Here is a 25072-nt window from a genome sequence, read left to right as displayed (position 1 = left end):
AGAGGTGACACCGAAAGAGGAGACAAAGAAGAGCACTAAAACAAGAATAATGCAAATAAGCCTTCAGCATGCAAACAGAGCTTTACACGAACTGAGATGGAGACTTACTGCATCAGGACTGAATGTAACCATCAACCAGGTGACCTGGCGTTGGTGAGAAACTATTAAAGGCATGCCAAAAATATGGGTAAACTTATTTATTACGATTCCTTTTCAAAGTGGACAATACAACATGTCTACTGGTGGATAATAATGTGAGCGTATTTTAGAGTTCATAACAAGAAAAGCAGGGGTAATTATTACTATGTCATCCTTTCAAAAGCCTAGAAGACAGTATCCATCTTCTGAAGTGGAATAACTTGCAGAATATAGTTTCGGGTGTTATTCAAACCCCACCATACTCAGTGGAGAAGACTAATATTAATATAAGAGATGAAAATCCCTTGAATTTATAGATCCCTTTATATATGATTTAAGTATACCAATTATGGAAAATTTACCCACCTTTATAATAGGAACAAAATGGGTAGTTTTAGACTTAACATTACCATTAATTTCTACATATTTTCAATTGTAGAGATTAAGTAGTTCAGAAGAAAGTATGAACAAGTAACAAGAATCAAATTACTTCTAGGTACTTTCAACTGATACAAGTGCATTCTAATGTCAACAGTAATTAAAGATATGATTTTGTTATTATTTTATTTGGTTTTTGTTTCAATAACTATGAAAGAGTATTTGATGCTACAGCTGTCATTAAAATTTAGAAGTAGATTTTTAGAAACTGTGTTTTAGGTTACTGCACTTATAAATATTCCATTGAGTACCACGAATGTTGGTAAGAACCATTTTAAATACTATTTAATAATTACATATATAAATTTAGAAAATGATGAGCACCATACCACATCAACACCATCAACTGCACACAGCTTGAAAGATTGATTCTTAGCATCAAGGATGACATTCACCATGGCACACATTTCTGATGGGATAATGTAGTCGGTTGAAATAAATGTGCCCTTCTTCAGCCACTGTTGGAATGCATTTTCCGTCCTGGACAAAATCATCAAACAATTAAATTTGTTCATAAAAATTTTGTTAAATTCTTAAATTTGCATATTTCATTTTTTATACATTTAATTTCATAATATTTGCATCCAATAACAGCATTCACCATCCTTACACATCAATGACAAACAATTAATCCAAGTAGTATTCTCTGATTATGGTTTAAGCTTCTATATTGATGATAAGCTTTATACAATATAAGATGTTGGACATCACAAATAGGGCTGAACGTTTTTAAATTATTAAAACACATTGTCATCATTAGTTGTTCTTAAAATTTTCCAGGATGATCTGTTAAGTCCCATGAGGTTTGGTCATTTTTAACTACTTAATTTGACATTATCAATAAACCTGGGACTCACATGGCAAGCTTTCTTCTAGTTTGCCTAAAAAAGGAAGATCTTTACCATTTCAGTGCAGTTGACACATGTGTTCTTTGCTTCCAAGCCTATACCAAACTCATATATTTTCCCATCACACTATTTTACTTACAAGAATAGTTCAAGGTACAATATTTCATGTAAAATTAAAGGTTAAAAAAAAGTATTTGCACTTTTGCTAAATAATAGACTAAAGATTAAATTTCTATCCAGAAATAGAACATTTATTATATGTGAGCTACCTTAGAGGCTCATATCCAGAACTGAAATTTGTTAATATCAAGCATTTATTCCATAAATCTAACATATTAAAATTATATCTTTATGCATTTCTAAAAACTGACAATAAATTCTTCTTAGGTGTTGACTACAACTAAAAAACTTCATCAAAAATAAGATATGCAGATAAAAATAGCCAATTCTGGTATTGTGGTATTCATATACAAGGAAAATAAGTTGTCAGGCTTTTTTCCCTTCTATGTGTTCCATGTTAACTTAAGGAGCTGGTGATTATAATGAGTATAGGCCAATGACCTACTTTCAGAGTATCACATCAGGTGTCAAACTTCATAATACAGGGCAGATTCAAGTGATGCAACTCAGACAAATTCGACCAGTTTCATACAACCATTTTTAGAATCTTAGGATTATTGTGTCTCTTCCATAACAGTTACTGTATCTCACCTCTGTATGCAGGATTCAATCATATCACACGCCATTAGTTTTAATCTCTGTTCCAGATGCTGGCGAAACTCTGCATCTGGCCAGTGTAAATCTCTGATAAATGATTGTAAGGCATCTAGTTTCCAAAATAAGTCTTCTGATGTTGCACATCCATTTCTGAAAACCATACATATAAATGCAGGGATTAAAGACATATTAAAGATAGGGATGTTAAGCAAGTAGATAAAACCAATTATAACCTAAAACAAACCTAGAGGATCTTTCAGCTATTTTGCTTGCAAATTTAGCACTAAAATAAAATGAAGTAGGCTTAAAGCAAATAAAAGAATTGCAACCTTATAAAAAAAGTTTGATGAGGTTAGGGCAATATTTATACAGATTTAGAGCCATTTACACTTACATGTTTTAGCTTGAAGAAAGCATAATGAGACTAATCGTGAAATGAATAGCTATAATATTAATACATACGATTGAAGTATTTAGGTATTTTCTTCTAAATATATCAACATTTTAATATAAATATATAAAAAATATATGAAGACACCATTGTCAGATAATAAATTATCCGATGAAATAATAATACAGATCATGAATGTGGTGTTAAAAATATGAAAAAGCAGTACAAAAGAGTGATACAAAATTAAAATAAACTTAAACTTAATATCAGTTATAAAAAATACACTGCCACATAAAGAAACGAGTGTTAATCATTAGGTTTACATAGAAAAATATTTTTCAACTAAGTAAAATATATTATTTATTAAAACTTTGAGAACAACGAATAAACGTGCCTGAGAAAAATTCTCTGACAAGAACACTTTTTGACTAACTGACTAATCAATTTATTATTCATTGAAGTGATATATTCTATGTAGTTTTAGCTAAACAACTCAAGTAAAAAGAGTAATTCATTTAATCTCATTTGAACTATATTTATATAATAAAGACATTTCAAAATTATTATAAACCCCATGCACTACAAAGAAGATAATATTTATTTACGAGTATATGTTAATATTGACAGTCTCACGCACTCCACAGAAGCACAAATGTTCAACGAGCTATTACATGCTTATGGCTTTACTAGACTACATCTCCCTTCAACCAGGATCACTAAGGATTCATCTTCCTCAATTGATGCTGTTTGTACGAATTTCGAAATGTCAAGCATACAGGTAGAAGTGTTACATATTGGAATTTCAGATCACATGGGCAGTTGTGTACAATGGACATCTCTGTATCCTTAAGTAAGACATCCATATCAAATCGCCGAACTCTAAATTTGGAAAATATGACAATGTTTAAAGATTAGCTTGTGACACAAACATGGGAACCAGTCTGACATGCGGACAATCACTAGTAAAATCACTTTTTGACAATTTTTACAACTATCCTCGACACCACTTGTCCTATTATTAAATTAACTCGACGGAACATACGTGTAAAAAATAAAGTGTTTTATAACGCAGATGTAAACAAACTTAAAAATAACTTTTTAGTTGCAGAAGAAAAGTATCGTTTGAGTGGAAAAGTAGAGGATAAAAAACAAGCGTTTTCTTTAAAAAGGAATTACGATCTGAAGTTAAGAAATTTGAGATGCCAGATAAGTACTGACCATATAAATAACTGAGACAATAAAAGCAAAACGATTTGGGATGTTATAAATAGTGAGAGAGAATTAAAGACCAATCACAACTCTAATATAACATCACTGACACATGAAGGCAGAAGTATTGAAGACCCTTCAGAAATGGCCAACTACTTTAACAAATATTTTGTTACAGTGGCTGAAGAAACACTAAAAAACAGCCAAACACCCCAAACAACTAAAGTAAACATACAGTATACGGACCTGTGCACTGTTATGCGGTCTTTTCTGCTAAAACACCTGAAGAGATCTGCAGGGTAATTGAAAGCTTAAGTTCTACAGGAATAGATAAAATTTCATCAAGACTTTTGAAGTTCTGTAAAAACAAACCTATTACCCCTCTCTTACACATTATCAATGCCTCGCTATATCAAGTTCACTTCCCAACAAAACTTAAGATAGCCAAGGTGATACCAATACACAAAAAAGGGAGAAGAGACGAAGTGTGAAACTACAGACCTATTTCGCTTATCTCTTCTACATCTAAAGTTATTGTAAAAATAGTCTTTGAACATTTGGTACAACATTTACAAATTAATGACATTCTCAACATGGTTTCAGGAAAGGAAAGTCGACCATAACAGCTATAGTAGAAACAGCAGAATTTATATTGGACGCTCTTGAAGAAGGGAAGACTGTGTCAGGAATTTTTATGGACTTGAGCAAGGCTTTTGACTGTCTCAGTCATGACTCCATTCTTCTGAAACTTGATTCCATGGGCATACAGCAAAAAAATGGTTCACAAACTATCTAAAGGGTCGCAGTCAGTTAGTTGAGTTAAAACCCAATTTTCATGAAAGATCTACCACATCAAAATCATGCATTCTACCAGTGACTCTAGAGGGGTACCCCAGGACTCAGTTCTTGGCCCCTCTTATTCATTTTATTTACAAATGATTTGCCAAGTTTCATTGAACCATACAGCCATTCAGTTATGTATGCTGATGACACAGTAATTTTCACAGCTAATAAATCAGTCCAGTCCTTGGAAATAGATTCATACATCAGCGTCAACTTAGCTCTGGAATATTGTCAAAGAAATGATCTTGTTTTTAATGAAGGCAAAACAATGCAACTCACTTTTGGCAACAAAAAAGAAAAAGTCTCCTACATTCCGGATCTACAGTCAGCCACATCAGTCAAACATCTGGGTGTAAATTTCGATAATAACTTAACATGGTCAACACATATTGATGATCTGTGCAACAAACTGAGTAGAGCTCTTTTTGCAATTAGAAGAACTAAGGCTATCAGCTCATCTGGTACTGTCAAGATTGCCTATCAGGCTCTTTTTGAAAGCCATCTTAGATACAGAATTCTTGTTTGGGGTGCTTCCTCAACAAAGAATCTTGAACGGGGTCTTATTGTTGCAAAAAAGAGCTCTAAGAATTATGGCCTGTTTAGAACCCTTTGATAGCTGTAGACAGGTATTTAAAGAATGGTAAATACTGAATGTTGTAAGTTTATACATACAAGAAACAGTTCTTAACGTAGTTGGAAGGAAGATGCAATGGAACAGGGACCTTCATCATTATAACACAAGGTATCATAACAACTTTACTTTACCCAGTCACCACAGGACATATTTTGAGAATAAAACCATCATATGTGGGGGCTAGATTCTTCAACAGTCTTCTAGACGAAGTAAAGGAAGAAGAATCAATAAAAGTGATGAAGAAGAAACTGCATCAGTGGCTGTTGAACAGGCCTTTTTACAATATAAACAAATTTTTAAATTGGACACACATTTTCCCTTAGATTATTAAAAGTTATTAATATATTAATTTATTGACAATATTTTGTTGCTGTTTACAAATGTTATACATTTGTTTTAAAATTTTGTTTTGTTTGTTTGTTTGTTTTGTATCTGTATGTTTTGTAACTGTATGTGACACCATTTCTAATCTTTATGCTTGTGAAATAAAGATATTCTCTCTCTCTCTCTCTCTCTCAATGTAAACCACTAGCATAATTGTGGTCAATTTAGCGGATGGCAGGTGCAAGCAGATTGATGTGACTATTATATCATAAAACTTGGAAATTACATAAGATTATTTCTAATAGGTAATTTTAATTATTTGATCAGAATTTTCTTTTTTTATTATAACCATAATAGTACATTTTACCTATATCTTTCAAAAATAATTTAAAAAGAGGAGACCTCTTCTTCCCCACCATAGAATAATATTTAAGTAAGGGACTTTGTCTCATATACTCTTGTAGTTCAGGCAAGCACCACAATGAGTGTGCATATCACTCCCCATTATTCCTTTCAAACAAGCATATCCCATTTGCAGTTATGTAGCTTACCTATATACTTCCCTGTGTATACACCTTTAAAATCTTTAAGGTTAACAAATCACCCAACATGTATGAGGTACGGTCAGTGATACTTTTATTAGTGCAAGAAACATTTCAGCTGCAGATTTCTGTCTTCAGCTTTGTGAAGTTTATGAGCAAAGGTTTACAGAGTAATGAGCAAAGGTAAAATGTGAACATGAGTCAAAGAGTTTAAAGGTAGCTGTGACAACGTTCACGCTAATGAAAATTTGGTGAGTGCAATTGAAATGAAAGTTTGTAAGCACAGAATATTCATAACAACCACTCTTTCCAAGAAATTTCTGATGTCTAGGTCTGCCCTACATAAAATAGTGTTATGAACCCTAAAATTCAGAAAATTGTTGCTTTGATGGGTACTCACATTACTCTCACAGAGAACCACCAAGCATAATAGAGTGGACAGTTCCTCTACTGACCTAAGCTTACGTTGACTGCTACTGAATTGTACCGAGTAAGTAAACTATTGATTATAATTGTTAATTTAAATGTTGATTCTCACCTTCTGAGGCGTGATCAGAAAGTACGGTTTAAAAAAAACAAGTAAAACAATTTTTTTCAACACAATTTTATTTCTACATGAAAGCCCAAAACTTAAACTATTTTCCGACAAAGTTATGTTCAAACACTTGTCATATTGGGTGATCAATTTGACTATACCCTCTTTGTAGAAGGTTCCCGACAATGAATGTAACCATGACTCCACGGCAGTTTTCACTTCATCGTCGGTTTCAAAGCTTTGGAAACCGACCGAACCGGACCAAGCCAGTCGGTTTTGGCTTTGGACTGTGAGCTTTTTAGCTTACGTTTCATATACAGGAACAAGTGGTAGACAGACTGTGCCAAGTCCGAGCTGTAGGGCGGGTGATCGAACTGCTCCCAACGAAATTGTCGAACCAATGTTTGAGTATCACCAGCGGTATGGGGCTGAGCATCGTCATGGAGCAAAATAATTCCGTTACTGAGCATACAGCAAAACACCTTTCCGATCCCAAAAGACAGTGCATAAGATTTTTTGTGCAGAAATTGTCGTCTTCAATTTTTGTTTCTTCAAGGATTACGTGTGTCGCCACTCCATTGACTGCTGTTTGGATTCCGGTGTGACATGACTGACCTAAGTTTCATCACCTGTCACAATTTTAAAAACAATCCTCATCATCATCACTGTACTGTGTGAGAAAAGTCAAAGCACTTCTGAGTCTCTTGGTTTTGTGCACATCAGTGAGCATTTTTGGAACCCATTAGGAACACAGCTTGCAATAACCTAAGCAGTCCATAAATATTTCATACAAAAGAGTGTGTGGATTTTGTCAGATAGCGTCGTCATAGTGGAAAGTTTGTTCTCTTGGATTTTGGTGACAAGAGAAGGCCGACCGCTCCGATTCTCATCATGTACATTTGTTAGACCGCCATTGAACATTCTAACCAACTTTCTCACCATTCCTTCACTCATCACGTCTTCCCCGTAAACATCTCTGAAGTTGATGATAAATTTCAGCCGGTTTCACATTCCTTGCATTAAAAAATCTTATTACAGAATGAATCTCACAATCAGCGGGATCACTAATTGTCTTAAACATTTTAAATGTTCAGAGAAAACTGAAAACACAATGTACAACAACTAAAATGGCATGAATCGATAGCCAGTGAACAAGGATGACTAGTGCGCATGTGCGGAACACCGATTGCAGCGCTATGGTGGTAGTAGAATGAAACGGTACTTACTTTTTGAACATGCCTCGTAATACTAATCAAGCTCCGTCAAGTAGTTCACAACAAAGGATACAGCATGCTGACGAAACGAATTTTACTCCTCCATGACAATGCAAGGTCTCATACTGCACATTTTTTCCAGATTTAAAAAATTATTTACTCTTTTCCCTAGGCAGTTTTGGATTACTTACTTTTATTTACTGTTTGGGTTACTCTGAGCAATTTCTACAGTTTTCAGCATCTGACATATCATCTTGATGGTAAAACACTACATCAAGATGAAAAATGAAAAAACCATGAACTTCTGGCTGACAAGCAGGCAGCTAATCTTTAGATAAACAGGGCAATTATGTAGAAAAATAAATATAAGAACATAGAATCTAAAAATAAATGTTGTTTTATATTTAAAATACATTTTCTAAAATTATTGAATCTTGATTGGGTTTCTTCTATTGTACCAAAGTTCTAATTATTTATGCTGAATCGCGGTAGGAAGTAGGCTTTTGTTAACTAGACGCGGTGCGTGGACATTGTTTGTTCAGTTAGACCGGTCAATCAGCTGATCGAGCTACGGTGATACGTTCCGACCCGGCTCGCTGGAGAGAGAGAGGGAGTCAGTCGAGTCTTGGAGTTTCCACGAGAAGGTGTACCAGGTCCAGTTAAGAAGCTGAAGTTCTTTCTCTAACCCTATAGTTGGGATTTAGAGTAATTATTTTATCGCGTGTAAATTCAATTTCAAGTATTTAATTTCTTTAGTGCGTTTTAGTTTCCGATCTGCCTCCGTAATCTTCAAAGTAGTAAGTCCCGTACCAGCGTATAGTTAATATAGTTAGACGTATAGCTTATAACGTATAGTTAGACAGGACAAAAAACACACTCCTCAAATGGAGGCAATAACTTATAGACATTGATTTGCACTATTCACAGAACTTTTCACTTTGGCACTGATCTCTTCAATAGCTGTCACACAGTGTGAGTTGAATTCATCTTTTATTTTCTTTTATTTTTATAATACTGTAATTAAAATTTCTAAAGTTTCCCATATTTCAGAGTCTGAAAATTTAATTCAATTTTTTGAAGTATTGTGAATTAAATTTTGGTGATAAAGTAAATATCAAGTTTTGTGTTATATTAATTTTGAGTATTTTGAGAAGAGAACTTTTTATTTTGTTTTGTTAATTTAAACCATTTTTGGAGAAGTATACATTTTTAGTTTAATTTAAATTTTAATTCCTTTTTATCAGACTCTTAATTAGATTTGTTCGATTGAGTGACATTTTGAAGAAAATCGAATCACAAGTTTGTAAACTTTGTTAACTTTTGGTGAACTTAAATTTCGGAATAAATCAAGTATTTCTGAAAAGTTGTTCTAATTTATAAAGTATTAGCTCCATACAAATTCAATATATGTACTATAATAACGGTACATAATTTGCGCGAATCTGCTTTTTCTTTTTGAGCATAAACTTGTACAACAGGTTATTTACAGGAAAGAACTTGTAAACTGGTATAAACTTGTATAATTCATGAAAGTGTGTGTAACTTGTATAAGACTTGTGTAAGACTTTTATAAACTTGAAAAGTGTGTATAAACCTGCATAATTTTGTGTAGTGAGTAAGACTTAGGACTTAGAATAATATTGTGAGTTTAGAATATTTGATTTATTTTAAGAAAATTATTTTAAAATAAAATGGAGCTAGCGCATGTGGATCTGATGCTCAAAAAGGAATTAATATTTGAAATAAATTTTAGGGGCGGAAATGCTTCTGAAAGCGACACCGTTAGAATCTTAGAAAATGTGAAGGTCCACTTTGAAATTTAATATTAGGGACAGTGCTTGTAATCTGAAAGGGGGTAAACAATAAATAAAATAATTATAGTTATAGTAGAAAGGGTCAATAACAATGAGGGCAGGAGAAAGGATTATTGTGAAAGTTTCCTGTGTAAATATAAAAAGGTCCGGATGTGCCCAAGCCCCTACCCGTTGTAAAAGTTTATGTTGGTAGTTCATATCATAAAGTATTATTACAAGTGAACCTGATAAGTGAAAGCGAAGTGAACCTGATAAGTGAAAACAAAGTGAGCCCGATAAGTGAAAGTATTTATGACTCGATAGTAAAGATAGGACTGGGCAATATGATTAAACATACAGATGTTAAATGCTTATCGGAAATAATAAGGAAATATCGATCTTGGTTAAATGTGTTTTTTTTGTTTTAAAATAAAGATAGGTTGTTTTTCTTAGAAGGTGAATATTTCTAAATTAAAATTTAAATACGAAATGTGAACGTTGAGAACTCAATAAACATTAGCCCGGGGCAAAGGTCAGTATGTTTTATTTTCAGGACAATTATATTGTCGAAAAGGAATTGAAGATGGATCTAAAACAATAAAATTGGCAATATAATTTATTTCTAAATTAACTTCAAGAATTGATTATATATTTATGTATTAATTTGGCCCAAAACACAAAACAAGTTAAGTATGAGAGTCCAGTAGTTTATTATAATAATACAAATAAATATTGGAATATAAAAGGGTGATGTGACGACGTTTTTATTTCAGCAATTGTATGGCTAAACAATGAGAAGTCATGATATAAAATGCCAGTGTAAGTGTGTGATAGGAGTGTTGTAGTAAACCATGTAATTTTCAGGGACAATGAATGGCATTAATGGTGTATGAAATTAATACACAGAGGTATTGTGATATATCATGAGATATATTTCTTCCCTGTTCCTTCAAATGTAGAAGGACAGGGTAATTTTGGTAATGTTGTGGTGTTGTTGTCCCCTGTTCCTTCCAATAGAGAAGGACAGGGTAATATTTTTGGTATACAATGAGTTGTATTGATAGTGATATTTCTTCCCTGTTCCTTCAAATGTAGAAGGACGGGGTAATATTGTTTTTTATCACTATATGAGCTTTATTGTGTGTAAACAATTGATTATTGTGCCATTGTAATCCCTGTAAATTGAGTGTATTGTAATTAACAACATATGGTAATGGTTTACATTCGTGACACTGGCGCAGGCGTACGATTAAGAACACCGTGAAAGACTGACAGCCATACAATTATACGGAGGGAATATTTTGTAAAAAAGGAATGTCCTCCAAGAGCTCAATGCCTCGCGGGCTGAAATTGTTGTTAGATTGGAGGAGCAGGTAGCAGTGCTATTAGTAAACAGAGCCAGCCAACCACAAGATCTACGAGGCCGCCGCACTGCACCGACCGCCAGGTCATTGGGGGAGCTGTGCATCGACTCCACATCAACCACATCCCTCGGCAAAGGCGATGGCGATGGCTACCTCCGGACTGATACTGGACGTCGGGCTATCCTACCACACCACCCCTCGGACTACTACGCATCACGGCCTCCACGTAGTGATAAGTACCAAGATTGTTATTTAAAAGTGTGCATGTGGAGGGATATTATTGTACTTAATCCAGGATGAGTGTTTTAAAGGTTTAGGTTCCTACCGTGATTTCAGCTTCGGGCTAGGGAAAGATATGTACCATAGTTCTAATTATTTATGCTGAATCGCGGTAGGAAGTAGGCTCTTGTTAACTAGACGTGGTGCATGGACATTGTTTGTTCAGTTAGACCGGTCAATCAGCTGATCGAGCTACGGTGATACGTTCCGACCCGGCTCGCTGGAGAGAGAGAGGGAGTCAGTCGAGTCTTGGAGTTTCCACGAGAAGGTGTACCAGTCCAGTTAAGAAGCTGAAGTTCTTTCTCTAACCCTATAGTTGGGATTTAGAGTAATTATTTTATCGCGTGTAAATTCAATTTCAAGTATTTAATTTCTTTAGTGCGTTTTAGTTTCCGATCTGCCTCCGTAATCTTCAAAGTACAGTGGAGTCCCGCTAATCCGAACACGTGTAATCCGAACGTCGGTTAATCCGAACAGGTCCAGGAGGAATTATTTATAACGATAATGAACAGTTATATGAACTAATTACATAAAAAATGAAAATGGGTGCATCATTTCGTACATAAACAAAGAAAACTTTAATTAAATAGACATACAGTATTTTATTAAGACAAATTGTGTACGGTACAGTACATAAATAATGAAGTTAAATACAGTACCAAATTGAAACTTATAGGTTAAGTATGAGTTAAATTACTGTATTAAGAAGTGAAACCAAACAAAAATTGGACGTACAGTACTGATATTATTATTGAGTACAATATTAATATTGTTAAAAGACATAAATTCAGTTATTGTCTTCTGTCGCATTGAAGAGAGTCTATTGGATGACGCGTAGTTTCGTACAACTATTGAACGCGTGGACCCGTACAATATCCAGTACGCTCACATTGCTTAACAATAGAACTCTCACACTAAATACGGTAAATGTGCTTAGTACTCGCAAACACGTTTATTTGTCAAGAAATACAATGCAACAGTCAGAAAACATGTTTTAATAAAAATGTTGATAATTCTATAACAAAATAGACCCATTCTCAAGTTTAAAACCGTATTTTTCTGTAATTCTGGCTAATCCGAACAATCACATAATCCGAATAGGGCTCGGTCCCAATTAGGTCGGATTAACGGGACTCTACTGTAGTAAGTCCCGTACCAGCGTATAGTTAATATCTTTTATTATAGACAATAGACAATAGACAATAGACAATTTATTGGCCATTAATAATTTTCAATAAAATTACAATAGGCTTCGTCAAATATTAAGGCTTAAATTACTAGCCTAATCTAAAGTTAAAAATCCTTATGAACGATCTCACAGCTAAAATATTCATTAATATTATAGAAAGGTCTATTTTTTAGCCAAGAATACAATTTATTATTAAAAACTTGACATGGTAAAGTTTGAACAGCATAAGGTAACAAATTGAACATTTTAATGCCTAAGGTTGTATGGTAATTCATGGTTTTACCTAATCTAGCTCTATCTACATTTAACTTATCTTTATTTCTTGTATTATAGTGATGAACATCATTTCTTTTCAAAACCATGTGTGACTTTTTTCTTACATCTACTAATACCTCATAAATATACAGATTTATAACAGTTAAAACACCAATATTTACAAACAAAGGTTTACAATGATCTAACACAGGTGCATCCGCTAAAATTCTCACAGCCTTCTTTTGGATTACTAGCACCTGATCAATGCCTGTACCATTACCCCAAATTATTAAACCATATCTAATAATACTTTCAAAAAATGCAAAGTAGGCCATTTTTATATACCTTTGTGATACTATTTTTTTTAAATTACACAATAAGTAAATAACCCTAGATAATCTCTTGCATACATAATCAATGTGTTGTTTCCAAGATAGCCTGTTGTCCACTATTATCCCCAATAACTTAACAAAAACTTCAGATTCAAATATAGGCCTATTAATATTCTTAAGAGTTATTAACATTTGTTTTGTTTTTTCTGCGTTTAAATAGAGACCATTTACATTAAACCAGTTAACAGTTTCATTCATTGTAGTCTCTACCAAGTTGTTTAAGTAAAGCAAATTTGTGTGACTATTTAACAAAGTGGTATCATCAGCATATATAGTAGTAAAACTAGAGACATTAAAACTTAAATCATTAATAAATATAATAAACAAAACAGGACCCAACACAGATCCCTGTGGCACACCTATATTTATATCAGCCACTTGGGAATAAGCTCCATTAACCATAACAACCTGTTTGCGATTTGCAAGATAGGACCTTAACATGTTCAAATTCTTTGCACGAAACCCATAGAATTCCAATTTGTTCACCAGTATATCAGGTCTAACACAATCAAATGCTTTGCTCAGATCACAAAGTGTGATCTGAGCCCAACAATTATTTTCCAAAGCTAAGAGAACATTATTTACAAGAGTATTTACAGCTTTAAACCGTTGAACAATCAGTGCGGTAACCAAATTGACTAGAACTAAATAATTTGAGATTTTCAAAATGAATACATATTTGATGTTTAAGTAATTTCTCAATTACCTTAGACAAGACTGGTACACATGAGATAGGCCTATAATTATTCGGACAATCAAGTGAGCCATTTTTATACACAGGTACAACTTTTGAAAATTTTAAACATGTTGGAAAAATCCCTTCCAATACACAACAATTAATAGAATATGTCAAAGGCTCAATTATATAATCAATAACAGCTTTAATTAAAATACTACTTAATCCATACACATCTTTAGAATGGGAATTTTTTAGAGATAAAACAATTTTACGAACATCATCTACAGTGACAGGACAAAAAACACACTCCTCAAATGGAGGCAATAACTTATTAAGACATTGATTTGCACTATTCACAGAACTTTTCACTTTGGCACTGATCTCTTCAATAGCTGTCACACAGTGTGAGTTGAATTCATCTTTTATTTTCTTTTATTTTTATAATACTGTAATTAAAATTTCTAAAGTTTCCCATATTTCAGAGTCTGAAAATTTAATTCAATTTTTTGAAGTATTGTGAATTAAATTTTGGTGATAAAGTAAATATCAAGTTTTGTGTTATATTAATTTTGAGTATTTTGAGAAGAGAACTTTTTATTTTGTTTTGTTAATTTAAACCATTTTTGGAGAAGTATACATTTTTAGTTTAATTTAAATTTTAATTCCTTTTTATCAGACTCTTAATTAGATTTGTTCGATTGAGTGACATTTTGAAGAAAATCGAATCACAAGTTTGTAAACTTTGTTAACTTTTGGTGAACTTAAATTTCAGAATAAATCAAGTATTTCCGAAAAGTTGTTCTAATTTATAAAGTATTAGCTCCATACAAATTCAATATATGTACTATAATAACGGTACACTATCATAAATTTTCACTAATACTTTTTATCAAAGCATTTGAACAAACAGCTCTGTATTCAATTTTTAAAACTGGATATGCTCAGGAGATATGTAAACAAAACTTTTGTTGCATTTCTTCATGGAAATGTATTGAGCTTAGACAAAGATGGACCAAAAGAAAAACTAAAAAAAGTTACCTCGGACAACCTTATATACAGTATTGATACTCAGTTGGTCATAAGTTAAAGCAAAATAAATATTAGGAATTATCCTGCTTCAGAAAATAAAAACAAAGCTTGTTTAGCTCATTTGAGCTGAGAATGGCAGAGAAAATTAGGAGCATGCTCAACACGTAGGGTGAGAGGAATTCTTGGGTCGAGGTCATACATGCCCTCCATGAGCACTCTGTCCATAATCCTGTTTTGTCTCAGCACAGAGTCCAATAAGAATTTTTGTACAAAGGAAGAACACAAATAATGTTTATGCTACACATGTCTCACTGCGTAGGGTAAGAGAAATGCTTGGGTATAGGGCATAAATACTCTGTCTGTTTTGTCTAAACATACAAGGTAAGAAGAATTCTTAGGACAAGGGAGAACAACCATTACACAAATCCTGTATATATCTCAGCGCATAGAGTAAGAGGAATGCTAAGCACTGAAATTTTACTTAATGGATGGTGAAACTTCCAACTTCCCTTTTTACAACAGCTCATGATCAATATCTCCATCAGCTTCTCACTATTAACTAAAAAGTAACAATTTTAAGGTGAAAGAGACAAAATAGAAGGATTTATTCTAATATATAACTTACCCCTTTATTTCCCATCTTTCCTTCTCAAAACCTTTGTGAATTGATTGAGCAATTGATGACTCCATCAAGTCAACATAACGGACAACTAGAGGAGCGAACGTGTCTCTCAGCTGCTGATGAAAGCGCCCATTCTTCAAGTTATCTAAAGTAAATAAATTATAATTATTACTTACATCAATTAAAAAGGAAAGTGTAAATAAGTTGTGTAAACAAGATGCCAATAACCTCCTAGCTTATAATGGAAACAGATACAAGGACTAGTGAAAGAGTTGTTCCACACTAACTGGTTTGCAGACTGTAGATTCTAAGGGCTGTGATTAATCCTGGATACAAAATGTTTGCATCATTAATGACGTTATCAGTGATGCAATAATATACATGAAATAGTAACTTTTTAAGAGATCAAGGTGTTAGATACATAAAAGCTGGATTTGATCTGTAATGCACTTTGGAAAATTTATAAGAAATTGGTAAAAATATTTGTAAAATATACTCTGTGATTGCTAATTTCCAATTGAAGTCATATTAAAATGTCTGTAAAACAATGTTTTATAGAGATAACATATATATATATATATATATATATATATATATATATATATATCCTAAACTGTAAATACACACTGAGCAAATTAATAATAGATAGGAGTAGATGGGTTGCTCTGTGAGTCATGTTCCCATGTTCTAATTTTAACTTAACAGCAGTGGTAGTGAGGGGGTATGTGTCCATTTGAAAGTCTCAATTTATTTTCAAGGAGTATCATTAATCATTTCCTGGATGTAGATTGTTACTGTTTTTTATCTTGATTGTTTTAAACAGAGGTTTATCTGTTACTTAGGTTGGTCAGTGACCTTATAGCTGCTTTCTGCATTTCAAGTATTTTTCTGAGACCCCCTTTGGTTGTACCACTCAACACCATTATACTATTCTAAAATATGTCTTAAGACTAGCAGAGTAGGATATACAGCATATTCTGCTGATGTGTATGTATTTAATTCTTCTGACAACAAAAAACAGTAGAGCTCAGATTTCTGCTAAAGGTTGTTGATGTACATTCTCCATAATAGGTTTGAATTAAAGGAGTAATTCCTTCAAAATGGTATATTCTTCAACTGTGACCTCTGACAGAGCTTGTATTTGCCTTTTCTTTGACTAAAGTTGATCTGTTTTGTTTTTATTGGGTTTGCCAGTAGGCCATTTAGAGAGCAGAAGTAAAAAGTTATTTTCAGGGTAACATATGCAATGATGCTCAGAGTTTAAATAATAAAAACGTATTGGATGTTAATAAAACAGGTGACCCCAGTTGATGAGTTTTTTAATCATGTAGGAACCCTGTTTCTATGAAATTAAGAAGCTTGTGGATCATGCAATTGTTAAATAAATAAGTTTGTCTATTGTCTAAATTGGATGTACAATACTCATTTACCATCTTTTTTGAAAATACTGCAAGAACTTTGAGTATTCAAAAACACATGTTATTGCTACCAAAAGCTTTTGAGTTTATTTCATTCATTGCTGATTTGAGTTCTTATTTAGTAACAATTTAGAAATTTAAATACAATTTTTCATTATTTCTGTTATTGTTAAAAAGCTTTATTAGCTCTTTGCTGACCCTACTGGTACATACATCTTATTTCTACAACATAGCTGTATATATTGTTAAATTTAGATATATATTAGGTATTCATTAACAGCTTCTGGTAAATGCACCTGTACTAGAAGTGTAGTGGCATCGACATACATCACAGCAATGATGAAGTCCTTAATGTAATAAGTTGAATTGTTATTCATTAACATAAACACCAAAGGCAAAGTACAGAGCCTTGAATTTCTTTCTTGGCTGGTAAGGATTTGCATTTTATTGTTTTCACATTACCATTTAATATGTGGGGAGTTCTACCACGTAGTTTCTGAATCAGTTATTTGCTGTTTCCTGTTGTTGGGCCTTCCAATTTCTGTTGGATTATTTCAAGCTTAATAATTAGTAGCTTTGCTTAACTGCAATAGCAGCTTACCAACTACTGTTGTTGGTTGACTGTTGTGAATGTATGATCTTTAGTGTATGATGAATTCAACAAGCTCTATCATGACAGTATTTGTTGAACTCCCTGTGAGGAACTAATATTTATTTACCATTATCAGATTGTTTTTGTTCATTATCAGGTGGTCAAACATTCTCTGAAGGACTCTAATGAATGCCACAAACACAATATTGCAGTCTGTCATTGAAACACATTTGACGAGTGTTTTAAACTTCTATGGTTCTCTTGTTGATTTCATTGTGAATACTAAGGGTAATTTTGAAATGTTAGTGAACAATTCATGAGCTATCTACGCTCACTACTACCATGCTGAGTCTAAGAGAATAAAAAAGAGGAAAATAAAATTTGAACATAATGATCCTTTTCCTCAACAAAAGGAAAGTATATAAAGAAGTTTATGAAATCTTGAAATGTTTGACTAAACTTGACAATATTGATCTGGATAACCTAAGAAAATCTAGGGGCAGTTTTCACAATGCTTATTCATGAGATATTGAAAAAAGATATACAAACGCATTTGTCCACTTTAAATCTTATATTCAAGTTCTCAAATCAAAACTTGAAAAAGAAGAAATTATTATATCTAATTGAAAAGTATTTAATTTTGGATTGGTACAGGTTCAGACCTTCACAGGCATATAATAATACTTTTAGTGTTGAAGTGGTTGAAGGGTCTAATGTAATTATTCTACATGTACTTATAAACATATATCAAAAGCAAACACATGCATAAACTTAATAAAAAAGATGGGCTTCCTTCCAGAATGACTTGTACTCAGTACTCCAAGAGTGACTGACTGCACAAGGTAAGCCCACGCACTCATTAGTCTAGTAAAGTGCTCCCAGTGAGGAGCCCCCTCCTAAACTTGTTAACTTCCTCCATTTAATGTGCTAAAACTTTAGGCTATCCGAATTGCCCTTGAATGGCTATTTATATTGTATATCCAAGTTCAATTTTCTTTTTTTCAATCTGTTCTCTGTTTTTTCTTTTCAGTACTTGTGATTTTTTAAATTATATTATGTAAAATAATTATAATACAATTAAGTATTATGTATCAATTGATCTTTGTTTTTATTTTCTTTAAATCTTTTAGTTTAACATATCGACTAACCAACCCTGTGTACAGCTGTCTGCCACAATGTTCACACATTCCAACATTGTAACTTACACTATGATGTTAATTCAGCAAAATCTTAGAAAATGTTAACAGATGTAGTGTTTGAATTCAATTTAGATACCGTACTCTCAGAATTAATTTACAGAAAGGTTATTGTAATGTTAATTTATTAAATTATTTGAATCATTAATAACTTTTTCTGATTGTTGTCAAAAATAGATAGAATGGTGAAGGCAAACATTATTGTATTAATATGGCATTAACTCTATGTTGTATGTTAGAATAAAGATTAATTAGGGATTACCGTCAGTTCTGAGGTAATCATTGAGAATCTGGAAGAGGGGAAATGAGTCCCACGTGTCAGCCGGTTGTTCACTCAACACTTGGTTCATATCAACTGCAAACAGCGACCAGAAGATTTCTGCATGCTCCACCAACAGATCGCTAAACCAGGCGAATGCCTACCAAACACCACTGGTGTTATAGCAACAATTATCTCATCTTATAAATCCTAATTCTTATTCAACTTTGAAAATGTAATGGGGAAACTGATTCAAAATGTTTTGAAGAAATAATATGTAATAATAGTAAAACAATACAATATTAAAACATAAAATAGTTCTTTTAAATGGATTTCCAATACTTCAAACCAAGCAAACAGAAAAAATCTTTTTAATTGTTACAACAAAGCTGTATTACTTTAATTAATATATATATATATATATATATATATATATATATATATATATATATATATATATATAAAACGTAATATAGGATAACTTATAATCATATTTTAAAATAATACTATGCTGTTGCGATGGTGAATAGAATACAACATAATAAGTACAGATTATTTACTCATACCGGTAAAATAAACCTTGAAAAACTTCTATTAAAAATAAGTAAAAAGGTCTAATAATTAATTACATCTTTCATATAAAGTGTATGATTTATATATAAATACATGTTTCAATTGGACTGCCTAGGCAAGTAATTATTGACTTGTGATACAAGCTGAGTATTGCTCAGTATCAGTACATTTGGTAGTATTGAGATTAATCATGTGAATCACTTGACATTGAGAGTATTAGAACTATAAATGCAATATTTTATGCTTATGTATTAGATTACTTTGGATATGGATACAGAATATTATATCTTATAATCGTGTTATGATTTTTGTATCAATACCAAATATTGGTATCTTTTGGTCAACTGGAACAATATTTGTGATGTGATATGAAGATTTGTATATATGGAAATGATATTAAAATTAATAATAAATTTGACTAGATATATATGTATAAATAACTCTTAATCCACCTCTGTTTGCTTGTAAAATGATTGAATAAATGTACATACATATATGAGTATAATGAATAGCTAGTCAGTGGCGGCTCGTAAGTTTTGTAAGTAGGAGGGGCTCCTCATCCGGGGATTATAACTGTTAAGGGTCTAACAAAACGGCAAGTATATTAAAAAAAAATATTAAATAAAAATTATTTGTATGGCATTTAGCCATTCAGATAACATTACTTACTACACTATTAAGGGAATAACACAAACTATTTTCTTAATGAAAGACTTTCTTTTAACTTGATCCTCAATTCAAGGAAAACAAATCAGATACTATATTACTTAAGAGATTTAATGCATTACATCTTCCAGTAATGTTTTCATAATATACAACATTCCTATGCAAAATAAAACCTAAATTTACAGGTGTTAATGTTGTCAATACATAATATGAAAACATTTTATGGTTTATAGGAAAACACTTGCTGGTACATACATACCACTACCTCTCACACACACAGCAGATGTTTAATCAAGACACAGGCACAGCATTACGGCTAGGCAGTATATCAAACGGCATTAAATTTAAAGTTATTTAATCAAATAACTTCTATGAGTGAACATTTACATATTTTGGTTCGTTTATGGTTATAAAATGATAAAAACTTGTTACTTAAAGTTTATTACTTTGAAGCATACCACATTTGACAAGTATCATTGTATATATGATTATCATCAGTTGTTATACCAGTCAACTGAACATGCCGTGTATACCTAATTCCTCACATAGTTCTGTTCATCGTCCATAGATAGCAGCACTTCAGTGAGAGTTCTGTACTGAACTTCTATATCAGAGGTCTGTGATTTGGCTACCTCAACCTCATTGGTTGAGAGCTTTTACCATTTGTTTTACATTGAAGTCTTGGCGTGACTCGGACAGTGTCTGCTAAACCTGTGACTGAAGCGCTGACTACAAATGTTTTGCTATTTACGTTTTGTTAGTTTCAAGACACTTTTTCATTTATATGTATATTTAATATTTATATTATGAAATAAATATTATTTATAGTTGTTACTTCTCTTGTTTTTACTGAGGAAAGGGCTCTGCCCACACCCTCCTGGACGAGCCACCACTGAGTCTGATACAAGTAATACATCCACAATAATATTAATAACTATTTTTATAAAGTGATAATTTTAACTACAGCCTTTTTTTAAACATTGAAACACCCATATCTGTTTTGTTGTTGATACTTTTTTTAACAGTTCCTGTATGCTACTGTTAGATATTATAAGTACTTAAAGATAATGTATGATACAAAGATGTAAAATTATTTCAGGATTATATCTGAAAAAGTCTGGATTCCAATTTTGTAGTATTATATCCATAGATAAAAACTATCAAATTCGCTCATTTAGTTAGCATAGAAAAAATTTATTATGAAACAAAAAAGAAAAAAAAGATTTTAAGTTGGGAAAATAAATCTTTAAGTCCAAAGAATGTTGAAGCCTCTCATATGAGTTTGCTTTTTATTCGTGTAAACAGACAATATGTTTGATTAAATTTAGTATAAAACTGACACAAGTGAACATTCATAGGATGTTTTTCAATTTTAAAAAATTCTGACAGTCTTTTCCTTTCTACTTTCTCACCAATGAATACATAGTATAGGAAAAAGTATTGTGATGATGAAAACGCAAAATATTTGTTTTTATACAGATACTTATTTTTATACTCTCAGAGACGAAATAAGTAGTTTTTGGAATGTTTTCCGTTTGTACAACTCTAGAATTTTATAAGACCTATTTTATAACTCTTTTTTAAAGAAATTCCATTAAGGTTTTTCATTAAATTTTTATTACAGCACTTATATCAAATTAAATGCTTGAAAATGACACAAACTGCATATTTATCGTTCAGATAAGTTGTAAAAGAATTAATATTGAATTAAAAGTAATGGAAATCATGATATAAATCTTATAGGTGGTTTGATTTCTAAGAAATGTTTTCATGTTGGTTTAATTTATCTCCAGATAACTTTTATTTATACATTAAAATTATTCAAACCCTATGAAATCAAGTAATTTAATTTAAAAATATAATTTTAATACAAAACATAATCTAAATCTAAAATGCTCAAATTTGATTAATTTTTACATTTATATGTCAATAAATGATAAACACTGCAAGAAAATGCCTGCATGTTAACTTGTAACACAATATTTAATTTTAAGTTTTCACTGAAACTATGAAGCCCTAAATAGGGCCTTAGAACTTCCACAACTAGTAGTGTAGAAACAGGAAAATATAATTGTAGTTCTTAAAGGGAGAGCAAGTTGACGAAAATAAAATAGCAATTACTCAAAGGTGGATTACAATATTTTGATTCACTATTTATGGACAGTTGATTATATTAAAATATAGTACAAACTCTATATTTAGTTTTAGTTCAAACCAAAAGATATAAAAGATTGAATTGTCAATTTGGGTATAAATATAATTAAACCATTTTAACTGAGTATGTTTAAAAAATATGAACAAATAAAAATGGTAACATTTGCTACTTTTTTTTGTTTTATAAACAATTAAAACCCAAAATGAACAAGATCCCAATTAAGAGTAAGCTCGCAGGAGTCCTTCAATACATGAGTGAATATCTGCAGCATTAAAAGTAGGATATAACTCCTAAACAAACCTGATAACTTCTATAGGTATTTCTTGTACTTTGCTGCGTACTTATGTAATACAATGATGTGAAGTACAACTCCACATAATATCTATATATAATTGTTATGAGAAACACAAGTGGGGACAGTTTTATATACAATATACATGAATATCAAGAAAATATGACAAAAATGAAGAAAACCTACAACAGTAATTAGTTAAATCCAAATTACAAGATACAACTAAATGTTTTGAAAACTAAATTATTACTGATATGATTTCTCATCAAACTGATTATAAAAGATACACCCTTAATACTTTACATGCTGACATTCATAAATTGTAAAACGTCATTCTGATTCCGTACCTCGTAACATATGTTCCATTTATCTTATTTTTAATAAATCCAGTCCTTTTTGGAACTCATGGAGTGTAGGAATCCTATCCCTTGCTAATATAAAGCATTTTAATTATTGTTGAAATATTGCATAGACAGAAAATAATAAGTTTGAAGTTTTCAATACCCTTTTAAAGTTATTCAAAAAATTATTATACGTTGTTAACTAAGTTTAATCATTATTGTGTTACCAGGGATAACAGTTTAATAAAAGCCCACATAGTGTCTAATGGTTAGTAGGCCATGCTAGGGAGCTTCCGGCCATGCATCTGAAGTTCTGCTCTTAACATGGGGATAATATTTAAAACTGTGTTATAAATAGGAAATTAGAAACCATTAGTATTAACAGGTAATCACATTTTTAAAATTAATTAGCATTGAAACACTAAAATCTAAATTTTTTAAAGTGAAATATTTATAGATTTGAGATGAATTCCTATTTATAACACTGTTTTAAACTGTGTCTTCATGTTAAAAGCGGAAACTAAGATGCATAGCTGGAAGCTAACTGATTGAGTGATTGATTAAATTTTGTTATGACTGGTGAAGTTAGGACCATTAGGTCCTTTCTTACACTTAGCCTGTGTCAATAAATACAAATACAAAATTATTTGTAATTAAAAAGCAATTGATTATAAACAAGTAAATAAAGAGAAATTAATATAATTAAAATTAAACCAAAGTAAACCTAAAAGTATTATAATTGCTTTGATAAAAGAATGTGTGTTTATTAAAAATAAAAATGTCTTCCGTACCAAAAAAAGTAACTAATGTGTCCTCCTAAAACTGTTGGCTACTGTTAGTTATTTTTCAATCATTTTTATACATTTCAAAGAGGAAGTTTGGGCAAGGAACATTGAAATATTATCTAAAGCAATATAATTTCATGTAGTCTCAGAAATACCATTCAATCTGACTGCTGTACTCACCTTTTTGAGACATTTCATCATAGATACCTGGGTTAATTATGATTTACTTACATTTAAAAATAGCCTACTTAGAAGAAAACACGAAAAGCTCTAAAAATCTGGCTGATGTTTGAACTTGTCTGGTACTTGAGACTCAACGTTCTGTACCATACACTAATGTTTAGCTCTTTACCCAGCAGGGATCACTTCTGGCTGGTTTATACCTTCCAGTTGAACCCATCACTGGGCACAGCAAAAACCGATGTGTCACTTCAATCTGGGCAACCTTATGGATGTCCAGGAGCGGCACATCACTAACCGCAAATGTCGAGATTCTGGGGTTCATGGGCAATTCGATAGGTCTAGTCTACTGTGGGAGATGACTGTTGGAGTTGGTGGGTTTGTTCCCTAACCTCAGAGGTTCTTGCTAGCCTCAACAAGGGTGTGCCACCTCCTGCCTACTTTGACTGGAGAGGCTGGTTCAGAGCTGGCCTCCCCTTCTTCCGGGAAGTCATGACTTTGAGATGTAATGCCCTAATTCGTCCTCATGGACCTCGATAGGAGGTGGGCCCTACTACCTAACCTTACCCATCCTGAATATCCCGTCACTCCGGAAGCAGCGCAAAGGTTCTTACAGGACTAAGTGCAATTTATAAGCTTCTTGTCCTAAGAGGAAAAAAAAATGTTTAGCTCTCTATCACATATGAGCTTTCGCTTACGTAAGTATCATTTTTAATTTTCTCAAGAAAGTATTGTTTCGTCAGTGGACAAATAATTAAAAACCTATAAATCTATTAAAAAAATAAACTTTTATAAAAATCCAATGATACTACTGGTATCTAAGTTCTGAAAACGGATGTTAGCTTATGAACAATAAAATGGTAGAAACTTTCAAATAACATTATGTCTAAAATATCAAAGAAACAGTAACATTTCTCTACAAACTTTTTGTCCACATAGGATGCAATCTGTGAATTATTCCAAATGTGTGTTTCAACTCCATGCTGCATGCTCTATCTCTTGATTGCATTATGTTAGACTAATGAAAGTGCTACTCCTTTATTTACTAGATCTTAGCACTAAGAGTTTTGTACATCATTCTCTTTACTAATAAAACACAATATTAACAAAAATTTTCTGATATGACTAAAACTGTTATTGAAATTGTCTAAAAGTTTAATTTTATTCAGAATTCAAGTAT

The 25072-nt window shown here is 32.1% G+C and overlaps 1 protein-coding gene across 14 annotated transcripts in view; it reads right to left on the bottom strand.

The window, feature by feature from the left end:
• The window catches only part of LOC124369196 (calcium-dependent secretion activator), a 368545-nt gene that overhangs the window by 57184 nt on the left and 286289 nt on the right, over positions 1-25072 (bottom strand). For all 14 annotated transcript variants that reach the window (XM_046827016.1, XM_046827015.1, XM_046827022.1 and 11 more), the window contains 4 exons: positions 18904-19060; positions 15439-15580; positions 2136-2291; positions 906-1056 (listed from right to left, as the gene is read on the bottom strand). In XM_046827016.1, coding sequence (XP_046682972.1) covers positions 906-1056; positions 2136-2291; positions 15439-15580; positions 18904-19060 — 606 coding nt within the window. The remainder of the gene's footprint in view (positions 1-905; positions 1057-2135; positions 2292-15438; positions 15581-18903; positions 19061-25072) is intronic.

This window comes from Homalodisca vitripennis, chromosome X (genome assembly GCF_021130785.1).
Source record: "Homalodisca vitripennis isolate AUS2020 chromosome X, UT_GWSS_2.1, whole genome shotgun sequence".
NCBI classification, from domain to species: Eukaryota; Metazoa; Arthropoda; class Insecta; order Hemiptera; family Cicadellidae; genus Homalodisca; species Homalodisca vitripennis.
Note: the sequence above shows the minus strand (reverse complement) of the source record. Positions and strands in the feature narration are given on the sequence as shown.